The sequence below is a fragment of the Heliconius melpomene genome, chromosome 12, assembly GCF_056956725.1.
Source record: "Heliconius melpomene rosina isolate 202511_hmr_F chromosome 12, ASM5695672v1, whole genome shotgun sequence".
Lineage (NCBI taxonomy): Eukaryota > Metazoa > Arthropoda > Insecta > Lepidoptera > Nymphalidae > Heliconius > Heliconius melpomene.
Genome location: NC_140400.1, coordinates 6,057,953 through 6,074,059, shown reverse-complemented (window position 1 = coordinate 6,074,059; position 16,107 = coordinate 6,057,953). Strand labels below are relative to the sequence as shown.

At 30.7% G+C, this 16,107-nt stretch overlaps 1 protein-coding gene across 7 annotated transcripts in view; it reads left to right on the top strand.

Moving 5' to 3' along the window:
- The window catches only part of LOC146533616 (oxysterol-binding protein-related protein 3-like), a 32,849-nt gene that overhangs the window by 7,041 nt on the left and 9,701 nt on the right, over nt 1-16,107 (top strand). For 2 of the 7 annotated variants that reach the window (XM_085194764.1, XM_085194766.1), the window contains exons 3-12: nt 1,973-2,129; nt 3,631-3,760; nt 4,193-4,413; nt 4,630-4,727; nt 8,876-8,965; nt 9,752-9,873; nt 10,633-10,770; nt 11,444-11,525; nt 14,937-15,094; nt 15,824-15,923. In XM_085194764.1, the coding sequence (XP_085050890.1) occupies nt 1,973-2,129; nt 3,631-3,760; nt 4,193-4,413; nt 4,630-4,727; nt 8,876-8,965; nt 9,752-9,873; nt 10,633-10,770; nt 11,444-11,525; nt 14,937-15,094; nt 15,824-15,923 (1,296 nt within the window). Of the gene's footprint in view, nt 1-1,972; nt 2,130-3,630; nt 3,761-4,192; nt 4,414-4,629; nt 4,728-4,846; nt 8,204-8,875; nt 8,966-9,751; nt 9,874-10,632; nt 10,771-11,443; nt 11,526-12,769; nt 12,806-14,936; nt 15,095-15,823; nt 15,924-16,107 lie in introns of all 7 variants that reach the window. The other 5 variants (XM_085194765.1, XM_085194767.1, XM_085194770.1 and 2 more) reach the window with 4 other exon arrangements.

The following is a 16,107-nucleotide window of genomic DNA, read 5'->3' as shown; positions in this document are numbered from 1 at the left end:
TACTATGTATCTATGTAAAATAATAAATATAAAAAATCATATAGGTGCACGCTAGACGTTTAAATGTAAATGCGACGGTTATGGGTTCGTTTCACTTTTCCCCACAGAAAGTAGGGGACGGAGTGTCTTATAACACGATGTTCCCTCTGCCTACCCTGCAGTGTGCGGGTTACAGCGTGAAACTGATTTTTTTGATAATCCTTCCCAACTTCGCGTTACAAATTGGAAATTAAATTGATATACCACTGCTATAAAAAACATTAAAATAATTTATAAAATTCATATCAAATTTATATCACCCCGCTGTTCGCATCAATCGTAAAGTATTTATAGATGACACTCGCGAGTCGCGGTACATGACATCGTCTCATGACTGTCGCTTCCGGAAATTTACAAGCATCTGTTCGGGACACGCGCTCGCAAATTATTGGATAGAATAGGATAGATATAAGGATAGATAGATGGGATGGTAAATTTTCAATAGTATTAAGTATGCTAGAAAACCATTGTGGCATAGTGGGAAAGCATCTGGTTGTAATTTTTTTTTTTCATTATTTTCTTTTAATCTTACGACTTCGGTAAAACAAAGCGGCGATGACTACGACGCAACTTATTGAAATCGACCAGAAAACAGAGAACAGAACTTGACCAGGGTCTACCTGCTCTTGGTTCAGGGTTTACCTACTAATATGCAAGATGGAGAGTGCGGGTTTCACTCTGAAAGTTTTTTTTTATATTTTGGCGCATTTCACGCGTGTATTGGCGTAGAAGATAACTATGGCATGATACTCCATTCTGCATCTTTTAACTGATTTAATAAGAGGCATTGATGGATGTACGAACCAGAGATATAATAAAAATCTTTTCCAATTCCCCAGATTGGGAATTTAAATCCACGTCTATATAATATAATATCAATATAATTGATAGTGATATCTTGGCTAAAACTTGGTAATTTATGATGACATACAAAAAAATAATGATGTAACTTCTTATTTCATGTTACTATGAGGTCTTTGTATAACATTATTTTGAATTCTAATTGATAAGGCCTTAACCTATGTAAATATAAGAGAAAAAAAACATTTCGTCTTTAAATTTTCTTCGAGATTCCGAAATTTTTTTTTCTGGAATTCTGGAGCAATTGCGTATTGAGTGGTTGACCTCAACGATGAAATCAAAAATGAAAATAAAATAAATATTGCACTTCCTCGAGTGGGGATCGAACCCACAACTGGCCACGACTGGCCTCTATGGCCTATCTTATGAAGTATCATCTAGAATATATTTTATTATATAAATACCTATCAAAACTATTTCTACGTGTAAGCTAATATATTCAAAGCTTATAATTGTACGTTATATACATATATAACTAACTAGTTAGTATTTATTTTATTATAATTAGTTAGTATTCATTTACCGCCATAATAAACGTTACCTTGGACTTTACTGGTAGGTAATAGGTATAATATAAGTGAACTGGATATTTATATTTAAAGTACTTATTTTCATAGGTAGTAGTACGTAAGAACCTACTTATGACAGCGTGACACAGATATGTCAATTAAAAATTAACTGACATTAAATTACCCTTTATGGTCATAGAGTAAGTTCTATATTCACGTCATTAGGCCTGAAACAACATTAAATATATTTTGCAAATATACCACGTTATTATCTTGTTTAATATATTTTCATTTAGCTACTCAGATTATGCATTCCATCATTTCTTTTTTTTTTGTTTCACGCTTTATCCTGCACTTAGAAGGGTAGGCAGAGGGAACCTGGGCACCTATTGTTAAACGACTCCGTTCCTGTTAAGATACTTTCGTCCACACTTCCCGCCGAACTCTCGAGCTTGTTGAGTGGGAATCGAAGCCACAATAGTCGCACGCCTTTGCCCACTGCCCTATGAAGGTCTTTAACTAAAATTTATTTATGCTAATCAAATTTCCATTATCTACCACAGGTGATAGACGGCGTGGTGCGGCAGGTAGAGCGGCAGCGTTAAGACGAGCCCCTTCAGACTCTGATTGTTCCGGTGAAACGGCGTCCCTGTCAGCGGATAGCGGCGACCGGTCCGTGAGACCAGCTCTACCGCCGCCTAGGAGTGGGAAGACTAGGAGGTATATCATATTTGGAATTAGTTTCGGGTAGCTATAATAGTGGTCGTGGGTTGAGTTCCCGGTTGAAGTGTTGTTGTTTGAGTAGTCTTCGTATTTAGGCCTAAGGCTATTATCTAGATTATAGAGATCTAGATGTGAGATCGTCATAGTAAGATTCAGTATTCACTATCGTACCGTAATTGTTTTGTATCTAATCTGACTCACTTTTTATAGGCACATCCCTAAAAAGAGAAAAAAAAATAAGGGGAACAGACTGCTTACCCTACTATATGGATACAGTCTGAAAAAATAATTATGAAATAGTCTACTAGGAAATAAAACAGAAAATTACGCGTGTATTGAACTTTTCTCTTCTTACTTCATAAAACCCCTTTTTGGTTTAAAAAGAAAGAATTTCAAATATTCTTGAATGGTGATAGAAATTCTAATCGTCACATTCACAACTGATCGTATTATATAAAGTTGTTCCTACAAAATTTCAAAAGCGTTTGTGTGGGACGTTCCGTGGTTAGGCCGCTTTTATACGTATAATGGTTTAATTTCAGCACAAAGCTACCTACGCCTTAGCATAGCACTTAATCATTTGTAAAATGCAAATGCTAATATTATATATGGTAGAATATTAATATTATAAAATTGATTTTTATTTTAGTATTGAGGCCGGTCGTAGCGCAGGGGTATAAGCGTGCTACTGTGAACGCGAAGGTTGTGCGTTTGATTTTCATTCGGGTGGAAGTTATTATTACTCCCCCCCCACAACGTGTCGAGACTTGCAAAACTACATTTAATCTTCCCTTTTTGTCCTGTTTTGGAAATATGGTAGAAATGCGTGAAACATGGGATTCGCCGGAATCAGCTCAAATTAGAACTTGGTCTACGAGAAAAAAAAGTCCGGGAACCCCAGAGGAAATTATGGTTCAGATTAAAATCTAAACCAATAAGGATACTTTAATCGTATTTAAATAAACTTTGTAGAACGGATTAAAACTTACATCCTTTATCCCTTAGTGATAAATTTGTAAATTTTCAAAGTAATATTAGTCAACGTTTCGGAACTATTAAGGGCCTTAGAGATTAGTGATTTACCGAAACGTTTAATAAAATTTAGTTTAGTTCTACAGATTTATAATTTAGATAGTTTAATACAGCCGTACATGAAATGATTGTGATGCTGATTCCAACTCTGGTCAATGATGATATTAGTTTTAGTTTTTTTTATTGTCGTTGGTCTTTTAAGAAAAAGACCAAGAACTGCGTTCTATTTCACTCAAAATCGCGTCGGTTTTAGGCTCCATTCCCATTCGAGGAATGTTTTATATTTTCATTCCCTCCCTCTGGCAGCGAGGCACAATGCGGGGTCTAGCTCCGACTCAAGCAAAACGCGATGCCTCAAGAGTTCGACTGAAAGTGCAAAGTGTTTTATTGTGGAACGGAGAGTCTCTCCCTTGGCTCTGTCCAGCATCAAAATTAAAAATTTATATATTTTATGCATTATTTATAGTCGTCGAAGAGGCAGCGAATGGGAGGTGCTAGAAGGTCTGAAAGATGGGCAGCGCTTCGACAAACGACCTGAAGTGTTTAATGGGTATCTACATAAAAAAAGGAAGTGGCCGCTTAAAGGATGGCACAAAGTAAGACTATATATTTTGTTTGCTTTTGTTCTTAATAAATTTTATTTATTTGTTTATCTTTCTTGCATATTACGTACGTACATTTACGTACCAATACTTATACAGCAGATATAAGAAAACCTAGTGATAATTCACTCAATTTTTCTACTTTACATATGCTTAGGATCAGTGTGTACAAATAATTGGTCCGTGTCTTGGACACTAGATTTTTGTACCCTCTAACCATCACTTTGCTACATTAGGAAGATGTGGAAAACTAATAAAATAATAAAATAATTGTTTCCACATTATTCTAAAGTAACAAGGGAAATAGACTTACAGCATTAAGGCGCTGAGACAGTTTCCAAGAGTCGCAAAGGTTCCAGTCCCATTGTATTAATTTTTTATAGGTTTTTTTTTTTTTTTTTTTATTTCTATTCACTTTTCTTCCAGCGTTTCTTCGTAGTGGATGGTGGTATACTGGTCTATGCGAGATCACCCACAGATGTGGCCAGAGGTCGCCTCCACGGCTCAGTAGATGTTGGCCTCTCCGTTATATCCGCGAAGGCCAGGAGACGAAGGATAGATATAGATGCGGACGAATTTATATATCACCTGAGAGCTAAGACTCCTGAAGTGTTTAGGACTTGGCTGAACGTGTTGAAGGCTCATAGGTAAGGAAGTTTTAATTTTATTAAAACTACATTTAAGTTTATAAGGAGAAGTTATATAAACATTAATCAGCATTTCTATATATTGTATTTACTTAAAATAAAGTTTCAATTTAACATTTTTTTAAATATTATACAGAAAAAAGAAAAATTAAGAAATCAAGTCCTTATTAATGATTAACATATCTGTATGTAAACTTTATTTACAATAATTTACAGATTGTACAGGCAACATCTATTAACGTTCGGTGCTAGGGAATCTGTGCCCAAAATCCACGCGCCATTAGAAGATCATCCACCAACTGATACTTCTTCTCGTAAGTATATCAATTTAAACCTAAAATGCATGTGAAATGGTAATTTATGAAATTTTGTATTTTTTTTAAGTAATTATTAAGTTACTTTTCCATAATAATTCCCTTCGTTCTCTCTCCAGATTTGTCCTATACAAGTATTACAAGTTCTGTAGAAAATGAGCAAATATGGAATTATCCTTGTACTTTAGTGTATCCCCTTAGCACAGTAACGAACTTCAATCAAACATATAATAAAAATTATGAAAAAATATATAAAACAAATATTATTAAAGAACATGCTGTATTCGATTATGATAAAATTTATTTTCCTTTGAGTGATATAAAGAAATTTAATGATATTAATAAAAGTGAAAATAAATCACCTTTGTCTCTTTTCACGGTAGATACTGAAAAACAATTAAATAGCACTGACTTAGATTTGCTTAAAACAGAATGTGGTCAACAATCGTCGTTGTTATGTGAGTTTGCTATAAATTCACCAAATTTATTGAAAAATAACACAGATAATTCCTTAGATACAAGAGAAGTTAATATTAATAAAAAAGCTAATGACGAAACTAAAAAAATAATTTTGCATAATAATTTAGAGGTCAGTCCAACGTTATATTTCTTCGCAAAAAGGACGCTAGATATTTTTCAAATGTCTCATCCAATTATAAGAAGGAGTAAAAAATCAACTAATTTGGTTAAATATCAAAATGTATTTGAAGAACCGACTCTGAAAAGGCCTCTAAAAAAATGCATGTTTTTGGAGAAATATAAGTTTAAAGATGAAAATTTACAGCGAAAGAGACATATTGCCGCCATTTTAAAAGATAATAATACTCAAGTTGAAATTAATAAAGAGCATAAAGGTCTTCAAAAATTCGTAAGCGCTTCTGAATTAAATAGCTCAGTAGAGAAATTATTAAAATCTATCAATCAATATTTTACACACGATGATGTCACAAGCGTTAATATGAAGACTAATATAAATGATATAGTTATAGAATTATGTAATATAAACACGCAGGATGCTAGTATACTTCCTATAAAGAAACTTTTCAAATATTTATTTGAATATTGGCTGAGTACCACACCAAATAAAAATTATAAACTAATAACTAAACATTCTAAGTGCATAGGTGATCAGTTGAGTAGACAATTTTATAAAGATGAGACAACGTCTCATATTAAAATAGTAAGTGTAGCTAAAGCAACTCAATTTGAAGATATCAATGTTAATAATAAACAAAATATAGCTGCAACAAGAACAAATACAGATAAAAAAGGAAGAAAATGCAACCTAACTTGCAAGGCAGATGATAGTGAAAAAGAAAGACGTATACAGGAACTAGAAAGAGTATTGAAAAATACTGTATACGCTTGTAGCATACCTATTGAAAAAAATAAGCAATCTCATATTGGAATTACAGAAAACCTCAATGATAATAATTTATTAGTAGATAATGTAAATGACGATGAACCTGTTGATAATAACTCTGATTCATCAAATGACTTGGTTAAAATTCAAGAAACTATTGCTAACTTAATTGCTGGGTCAGAAATTCCGCTTGATGTAGCTAAAGAATTGTTGGGAGCTTATTTGGGTGTATTACGTGATAGTGACGATGATCAAAATCAAACTTCTTCCACAGAAGAATCGGAATTAGAAGAAAATTTAGTACCAAGTGAGCTTAAATGTGACGTTCTAACTGAATCTATACAGAGAAAGGTCTCTATAAGCGTATCAACAAAAGAATTTAATGATATCAAACAATTGAGTAATGATGAAACGAAAAATCGTAGTCAAACATATCTTAAAAGTATCTTAGATAAAATAACTACTATATTTTCTAATCAAAATAATATAAAAAATACTGTTGAACAAAATAAAGTCAACAATTGGGACAGAATAAATTTGGATACTAGAAAAGATGAATTGGGTAATTTTGAAAGTAAAAGTTATGTTCAAAATTCTCTTGTAATTAATGTGTCCAAATACGACTTGGAACATATTTCAATGAATAACATTTCAACTTGCAAAGACAAAACTTTAATAGTAATGGAATTGGCTGAAAAGCCTCTAAATGCTGGTGAAAGTAAACCCTTAAATCTGTGTTTAAAATTCGGAAATACGGTTTCTTGTACACAGAATGACATAAGTGATAAGTCAAATAAAATATTTGATTCATTATTAGAATCAAACAAAGTTTGCTATAATCCATACAATGACTTGGTCCCTGACGTAAGGAACGACGACTTGGAACCTTATTATAGTACTAGTGACGATTTTACTAAAGAATATCTTTTAAAAGCTGACGTAAATAACTGTGATAGTGATGCGACATCTAAGGCTCGAGCTAATGATGAAACTATGAGTAATACAAACAACATAGAGTTCACTATATCAGAAGTTGCCAAAGTAAATGAATATGATCTACAGTGTTACATAATGTCCTTAAAGAAAAATGAAATTTTAAAGAAATTAAAATATAACAACCTATTCAAGAAAAAAATTGTCAGCGCTCAAGTAAAAGCAGATTGTTCGACGACCAAACATGTCGAAGAAAATATATCTGATGTTGATAACATTCCTGGTATAATCGATGAAAACTGTATATTGTCGTTGTTGGAAAATCTTTCAATATTATCAAAAAAATTGCCGACTCTTCAGAAAGAAATTAATAGTTTAATTTTAAAATTAAGAAAAAAACACAATAAAACTAACTCTAGTAACACACAAGGTTTGAGTCTTTTAGGGAAGATCTATCAAGAAAAGTCTAATATTAAATATTCTAAGGAAACCCAAACAGACCTCGATGAAATTTGCCGAAAATCTAAAACTACCATTGATATAGCTACATCCATAGAATATCTCACACAAAAAAAACTAAGCTGTAAATCAATAAATGTCAAAAGATCTAACTTCGTTCAAGAACAACCACTTGCTTATAAAGTTATGATATCTACTGAGAAAATTAGACAAGAAAAATCAAATATACTTAATTTGAAGACCAAAACAAGTAGCACTCAAGCTACATTTAGCAGCTTATCTAGCTATGAAAAGTTAAAGACCACTGAAAGGGCAACTTCTAATCAAAATTGGTACAGACAAATGTGCACCAAAGATTGTGCTATCAGTGCCTTAATAAAATATATAGCGGACCCCAATGAAAACATGCAAAATTTTCGTTTTAATGTCGACCGTAGCTCAATTCACTGTAAAAATATGAAAAATAAAAATCAGTCTCCGAAAGTAACTCAAGATTTAATGAAAGAGATACAATTATTGTCTTCATCTTTCAAAGTGTCGACACAATCGCAAACTGAGAAAAAATTGAGATGCTTAAAGGACAAAAGTCGTGATTACAATGTTTATCAATTGTTTTTGAGTCAAAAGTATGAAGTAAAACGCTCTCAGTCAGCGGTGAATCAACAGAAAAGTGATGATTTAAAAACGATTTATAGATGTTCTAGTGAATCTTGTTGTTCTGGTAATGATTTTGTCAGTTTTTTTTGATAGTTCGAATAAAAATATGTATTGAATTTTAGTCTAGATAGTATATCCCAATTTATAAAATTCTACATTCTACATTTTTTTTATATTGTTATTTTGAGACCAAAGTTTAATTAAAAAAATATTTTTAAACCTTTTTATATGTTTTGTTTTTCCTAAATAAGAATATTCTAGATACATAAGCTATTAATTCTAAAGTAAATTTGTCTGTAGATAGCACTAATATACGTGCATGAACGTACTTATAACGTAGAATAGAACCCCCGTAAAGTAATACTTATTTAACCGTAGAGTTTTAGTAAACCTATAAACTATCTAACTGCTCTATCTTCTCCTTGTATTGTTTAAAAAGTAACATTGTTTTGTTCTTAAAAGAGGACGATAGTCATTAATATTTGACTTTTACTTATAAGATTAACAGATTAAAATTAAATTAAAAAAAATACCATAAGAGGTTTGCAAAGTAATTTTAGATATTAATCGTTTTTAGCAAATACAAAACCATGTTTCTTTTTTTCCTTACTATTTTTCACTGGCGTTGATATACAGGATAAACACTTATTTGTACCTCCAATAACATTAACATTAACAAAAAATATATAAATAAGTATCTATCCTGACATTTCGGCACCATCCCGCTATATTCCAGGGCTGCTTAGCCCCACTTCACCTATCCGCGGGCCCCAAGCCGGCTTCGTATCGGGGACCCCCGGCGGGCGACTTGCCGGATGGATCATTGGTATGATATGATTGAAACTAAATTAATTAAGAAAATAGGAAAAAATTATAGATATTAAGTTGGACTCTTATCCATACATAATGTTGGATTTAATTTAATGTAATAAATGATAGTGAAATAAAATACATAATATCATGTAGGTTGATTTTACAAATAATATTATTGAAAATTCTAAAAATAAACAGTGACTTGTCTGTAATATATTAATCAATAGATACACTAGAGTTTTTAGCATTTAAACTTATGAATTAACTTGGTATTACGTTTAACAAGCGTTAGCCAAATCTTTTGCTTCAATAACTTATAAAATATTGTAAGATTTAAAAAATACTTTTCCTAAAGCATGCATGCATGTCTCCATTGTCCACAAATGGTCTTACTATTGCTCTATTTGCATGCATATCATATTTGTGCTTGTACTGTATCATATTTTCTTTTGTTTATTTATTCAACTTTGTAGTTGTACCACTATTGAAATGTTGTCTCATAAGTTTTTAGTATTTTTTTTGCATAATTATAATAATAATTTTAACTCGAACTTATACGTACTCCATATATACATATTATGTATTAGTAAATAATTTAATATTTGGTTCGATTCTTGGAGTCATCAGAATTCAGAGATACCTGTTTTTGAGTTCAAAATAAAAAATATAAATATTATTAATTTAAAATAAACTGGCTGGCTTAAATAATAATCATATATCTAACAAAAAATAACTTTCGACCTAGTAAAGTAGAGTAAAAATCTTCGTAAACAATTCATATTCTTCCATCATCTTCCAGAATCAGGTGGTCCATTAGACACAGCATCCCGGGAACTCGGTCAGGCTCAGCTCTCAGTGCAACAGCTACAACGACTCCTAGACGCTTTAGAATTACAACAGCAAGCGCATCATGATACAGACGTGAGTTGTGTTTCGTGTATGATTGACTTACTGACTTTATGAATGACTGGTTTTTTTTTTTATTTAACGATATGGATGTATGTTCATGAGCTGTGTATGTCAGACTGAATAAATGAATGACAGCAGAATTGATGAATGTGTGAAATTATAAAACAAAACTAGCCTTAAGATTTTTTTTTTTAGCTGGATCTCTTTTTAACGTACATCTACTATTGCGTAAAATTGTCTCTTTACCGTACATTCTCCTTTGTGTGTTTTCCATTCAACGTGACATTGGCGAAGTGATTAGTGCTGAACTGGCACGCTCGGATCGCCATAATTAAAGAACAACAACAAACTTAAGATTTTTAGTTCCTATGTTTTTTTCTACTCTATCAGCTCATTTCTTTCTTCTTTCAGTTCAATAAAGTACCAAAAGTTGAATAGCAAGAGTTGAATATGTGATTGTTTTTCGAACAAAAAAAATTAATTGGTATATATTATACATCACTTTTTTACTGTCATTTAAATATTAGTTGTAGAGTTTTCACGGTTTGTAGAATATTTAGCATTCACTTATTTTTTTATATTTTCTTTGTGCGATAGATAATTAAACTATATTAATACCACTATATCCTAAAATCTTTCAAAGAATTATACAATTGGTACTACCGTTTACACAAAAAAGCAATATGTATGTAATATAAAAATCAATGTAACAATTTTTCATAAATCCCGTTTTAATCTAAATTATGAAAAATTATCAATATTTCATGTCAGCAGGTATCTCTGGAGGGTGCTTCGCCGAATGTCAAGAAGGATCGACGTAAATTCGGACTTAGGAAGAAAAAATCTAATAGTAAATGTGCGTCTGTTGAACTAGCGCCACCGCATATAGACCCTTCTAATTCTCACATGGTAAGGAAATTTTACCCGCCTAGGGAGCCTACTGTGAAGTGTCTTGTCGTTTCCCAATTTTCGAGAAATTGCGTGTTGAGTGGTGGAACTCAATGACGCATTACCAGGGCGAGGAAATATAAATAACTTATTGCCCCGATCGAATATCGAACCTTCGTTTTAGTAATCAGACGCTGTGCTGCTGCGCCACGATGACCCCTAAGATTAAAAAAAAATACCGAGTAAGAGAAAATGAATGTGCGTCTTCCTCCTTATTATCATATTAGTAAATTTGGTAGGAAAATATAGATTTTTTTTTCATTATTGACACTTTTATGTTTTATAAAAGTGTCAATAATGAAAAATTTTTTTTCCATACAAACTTTCATCCCCTATTTCACCCCTTTAGGGTAAAAATTTTTCAAAATGATGTGGATGTCCAGATTACGAAAGTAAATATTTGTCCAAATTTCATGTTTCTATCATCAGCGGTTACGGCTGTGCGTGCGTCTTACTTCTGTCAGTAAGAACAAGTCCTTTTATATATATAGATAAGAGAAACTTGGAACCGTCCAAGAGGTGCGATTCTGATATGCGATATAAAATTTTATTTTTTGAAATTTCTTTCTTAACTGCAGAATAAAAGTCTAAAAAAGTTAAAAATCATCTTTAAACCCGCAAAATAACTTTGCAGGCTCTCTCAGCACTAACAGCACCGCCGTCGCCCGGTGGCGGAGTTTCCTCCATACCTGCATCAGCCGCGTCTCTTCCTATTGGTAAATATTACTCTGTCTCTTTCGCACATTATGTATATGTATACGTCTGTCTCTTTCTAACTTTGTTTTTAATTTATATACAGTGGACCCGCGATAATTTGATAAAATATTTTACAGGGCGATGTCGGAATATCGAATATGTCAGATTGTAGAGTACTGTATAAGAATCTCTATAGTTCAAAATTATTTGAATACCTACCTTGTAATCATAGATGTGCCATAAATTGTAGATATAACGCGTACAAATTCGCGGGCCCACTGTATTATGTCCTATATATTTATATTTTTCCATAATTCTATATCAGTCTCTTTTACACATTATGTTTATTTCTGTCTCTTTCTATCCATACATACCTTTATCCCGTTCCATATTTCTCTTCCAATCTTCGTATTTTTTTATATATTATGGGTTTTGTTCCAATTGGTAAGTATTACTATATCTCTGTCTCTTTCACAAATTATACGTAGGTCTTTTTTTTATCTTCGTGTTTTTATATCTTTCGTGTTATATACGTTATATATGTTAGAGGCTAATGCTAGTTTTTTGTATGTGTGTAATATTTTATGGTGGTTAGTTTTTTTAATCATTAAAAATTATGAATAATATGTATTATTAAGAGTTATTAAAAAAGTCCTTATAAGTAACAACAAATCTTTCATGATTTAATAAAAATTTATAAATTTTAAATTCCTTAAGCTTTCTGTGAAATATGACAAAAACATACAATGTTACACATACATAATAATTATAACGTGTGCATTTATTTCTAGTTTATGTTCTACGGATGTGAAACGCACTAAATAGACCCAGATATAAAACACCTCGTCCAATAATTGTTCGTGCTAATTTTAGATCATTTTTTTTTGTATTATTTTATTGCTATATAAATATATATTTATTTTTATTAAATAAAGATAGTTTTAATTAAAAAATATTTCAACAATATGTCTTGTCAAGGATTCTACGAGATCGGTAAGTCGATCCACGTCAGGCATTTTGATCACATATCAAAACAAGATGGCGTCTTACATGCACGAGCTATGGCATTCAAGCTAATATACTTCTATCATATAACATTAATAATAAAAAAGATTAATAATTTTACTATTACTATTAGTAGCCATACAGCCAAGCAATCGTCATCGCAATTTTATATTTAAATTTTTTAATTGGATTGATTTATTAAGTAATTTTGGAAGCACATAATTTGTCTAATAAAAACTTTTTTCTTTTTGCGTTCCAGCGTTTCTATCCACATTTCTGGCCTCTACCTTAGTTCGTAAGACTATATTTTTGATTTTGTTTTTTTTTTATTATTTCATCCTCTCCTCTCTCATACGCGTTTTAGTGAAGTGCATGCAAATATAGATAAAAAAAATTAGTTATATATTTTTTTGTTCTTTTAAAATAAAGATGCAGAAACCATTTTAATTATAAGTCATGTTAGACATTGATTTTTTTAAATTTACTTTTTAATTAAGCTGTATTTTTTACGAAAAGCTCCTAACAAGAATAAAAGTGTTTAAAAATATATTTTCATATATTGACTTTTATATGTACTGACTGATTTTGTATATTTTCATGAAAAGTGATTTCCCTTGACATCAAGCTAGTGTTGTTATATATTTTTTTGTCCTTTATTTCTTTATTATTATGTTATATGTTTGTATCGTTCATGAGGAAAGTTGTAATAGGATTTTGTGGGCTAACATATAAATAAAATTTAAGGAAAACCCAGTGACAGATCAAAGTCTTCTGTTCTCATTATCTAACTATATTAGAAAAAGAAAAATATTTTGGTATAATATGAAACAATTTAAACCATATCTAGATTACTAAAAAAATTAATTTAAATTTAATTTTTTTCATTTAAATTTAAATTAAAATTTAAATTAAATTTTGAAAAAACTTAAAAATGTATGAAAATACAAATAACATATATTTAGTATTGAAGCGGATATTTAAGTGATATCATAATAATGTTTTAGGACCATGGACGTAGGAAACAAATAAATGCTACGATTTTGAATATTATTTTCATTCTCGAAATATTTTGAAATATTTTTGCTTCCACAGTCTGGTTATGTGAAAAATGCAAAAATATTACACAATTTACGCTTAATTTCATTCTACTTGAAAAAAACTATTATAAAAGTATAAGTTATCATCCGTCAACAGCTTCAAATCTATTTTAACTTAATTTTACCAAATGTATAAACACAGACGTTTTTTTACAACTTTTTTTTTTCTTTAATTTTTGCCAGACAATGTCTGGAAAATAATATTTACATACAATTAATTAAAATATTTAAATTTCAAGTCTAAATTTCAGTAAAAAAATATGAAACTATAATATTAACAGATAGACCTAGTTATAACGCACTTTTCGAAGGTCATTCTATTTTATTTATATAGTAAAAAAAACAATGCACGACCTTGTCTCATTTATCTAGAATTTTCCAGGTTATCTTTGATAAGAGAAATCCGTAGATTATCTTAGTTTGTATTACGAGATGCAGTTTTATTTCTTTTTATCCAAATTGAAGTACTAAGAAAATAATTTAATTATTGAGTCATATTTAATCTGTTGAAAATCATAGAGTATACATTAATGAAATCACAATACATTAATGAAATCTTTTACTTTTGTTTATTTGATAATGCCAAGTGATAGTGATGGGTTTATAGTGCCTTATGGAAAAATAATTTGTTTATATATTATGAAAATATTAAGAGAATGCGAAGAACACACAATGACAATACGTAAGTTACGTAACATATTTCAAATATTATATAGCATTATTTAATTTTGAATATTTAAATGAAATTCAAATAGTTTTTTTTTTAAATAGAAACGTAGTAGATACAATCGTATTTAAAATTCACTCGCACATGCATGGATGACATGGATTTTTGCATGGAATATTTTTTTTATCGGTTTATAGATTTTTTTGTTAGTGTAGTTGGTATTTTATTATTTAAATATGATAAGGATCGTTTCTTATGTATGTCAGTATGTATGTGGGTAAAATATTAATAATATTATATAGTAATTTCTTCTTCAATTTATAAACAAAAAAAAGCGTTTTGTACATTTTTACGTAAATGATATTAAATGTTTGTATATACTGTATATGTTGAATAATAATTAATAATCTATTTGACCATATTTACAATATATGATATAATGTTAATGACAGAAAGAATATTTTATTGTATAATATACAAATTTCTAAAATAGTTGCCCGTATTGTATCTTTATTTTAAATATTACAACACTGACAGATACACAATATTTATAGTGTTGCCATATAAATTTGCAAAGGTATCTTTAACAGTATTTAGCATAGTCATATATTTTATTCCTTTAAAAAGTAGGATTTTCTTATATAAATACATTTTTTTTATAGCATGTGCAGCAACGCGACCTCAATCGCTTCCTGGGGCAGAAGTTCTCAATGCTCCAGCAAGTCTTAGTAGTTTAACTCCAGATCAACAATTGAGAGAAGATTTTACCGTTTTGGCTAAGGATTTGGTGACCAGTTTGAAAGGTGTTGTCGCTACTTTGGTTAGTATTTCTATTAATTTCCAAAGATTATCGGTTTTTTTTGGGTGGTTGAGAGGAATTAATTTTTCTCTGCTGTAGAAGTTGTCAATGTTCCGGCAAAACTTAGCAGTTTAATAAAAATATAACAATTATAAAGATTTAGTGGCCAATTTCGTATATAGTATAGTGTTATCTTGCTTAATATTTTTTGTGTATTATAGGGATTGTGTGTTGGGTGGCGGAAAGAAATACTCTAGTTTATTTGGCTAAATAAACATTATAATAACCTGGCCTAGAATTTGAACTGAACAACTTCCACTTTTACCATTTCTCATTACATTCAGCTTGATGATGATTACCTGTAATGATGATTATTACAGTATTGTGAATTTTACAGCAGAGTAGGCAAAGAAAAACAAATGTTAAGACGCTCAATTTTCCGCACAATTTGCGGACCTTGTCTCGTTACCAGAGACTTCCCTGACACGACCCATTTTCCTGAATCCCTAATCTATTAATATAAAAATTTATTTATTTGTATTTTTTAATTAAAATTTGCAACATTATTGCTTTTTTTTCTGCTTTTTGAAAACTAGTCTATTGTTTACCAAAGGTTGTCTATTAGACATTATTTGAAGCAATAAGAACGCATTTGCATATATTATATATGCATATTATTTATGAATGTTTTCGTTTTTTATATATTTTCTTATTCTATGATAATTACATGAATAATTATAACATATAAAGGTGCGGGAACGAGGTCGTCTCAGAGCAGGCTCAGGGGAAGGACCTCCTCTACTAGCAGCGTTAAGAACCGACCTGTCCACAGCGTTACAGCAGAATTCGGGTGAGGATACATTTGTTTACATTGGTGATTTATTTTAAGGTTCTTTTTTGTTGAGGCACTCGCTGTGCACTGAGGTCAGGTCACTCCGCTTTATATTCCAATTATCATAGTACCTAATGTGTAACTAAAAATTAAGAAAAATCTATTATTTAAGCAACAAATGTGTTAAGCAACAAAAGTTTTT